At 44.0% G+C, this 797-nt stretch overlaps 1 protein-coding gene across 1 annotated transcript; it reads left to right on the forward strand.

The window, feature by feature from the left end:
• Positions 1–58: 58 nt before the first annotated feature.
• Positions 59–762, forward strand: LOC117117982 (hepatitis A virus cellular receptor 1-like; the record flags this gene model as incomplete). The annotated part of the gene is made up of 1 exon (XM_033262478.1): positions 59–762. A coding segment is annotated over one exon (704 nt), but the record flags the coding sequence as incomplete, so codon positions are not given.
• Positions 763–797: the final 35 nt, after the last annotated feature.

Genomic DNA, 797 nt, shown 5'->3' on the forward strand with positions numbered 1-797 from the left:
ACTGCCGCCACATCATTTCCAACTTCAGTTACTGCCTCCACATCATTGCCAACTTCAGTTACTGCCTCCACATCATTGCCAAATTTAGTTTATGCCTCCACCTCATTACCCACTCCAGTTTCTGCCTCCACATCATTGCCAACTTCAGTTACTGCCTCCACATCATTGCCAAATTTAGTTACTGCCTCCACATCATTGCCAACTTCAGTTACTGTCGCCACATCATTTCCAACTTCAGTTACTGCCTCCACATCATTGCCAACTTCAGTTACTGCCTCCACATCATTGCCAACTTCAGTTACTGCCTCCACATCATTGCCAACTTCAGTTACTGCCTCCACATCATTTCCAACTTCAGTTACTGCCTCCACATCATTGCCAAATTCAGTTACTGCCTCCACATCATTGCCAACTTCAGTTACTGCCTCCACATCATTGCCAACTTCAGTTACTGCCTCCACATCATTGCCAAATTCAGTTACTGCCTCCACATCATTGCCAACTTCAGTTGCTGCCTCCACATCATTGCCAACTTCAGTTACTGCCTCCACATCATTGCCAAATTTAGTTTATGCCTCCACCTCATTACCCACTCCAGTTTCTACCTCCACATCATTGCCAACTTCAGTTACTGCCTCCACATCATTACCAACATCCAGCAATGTTACCTCAATCAACTATTCGTTCATGTTTGCTCTATATCAAATCAGCAGTGCTACCACATGTGCCATCTGTCAATACCATTGTAAAACTTCACCCTGAATGTGGTGCTACAAGTGTTTTAAAAATAACAAGAC

This window comes from Anneissia japonica, unplaced genomic scaffold, assembly GCF_011630105.1.
Source record: "Anneissia japonica isolate Jap-2015-1 unplaced genomic scaffold, ASM1163010v1 scaffold118557_len797_cov76, whole genome shotgun sequence".
NCBI lineage: Eukaryota > Metazoa > Echinodermata > Crinoidea > Comatulida > Comatulidae > Anneissia > Anneissia japonica.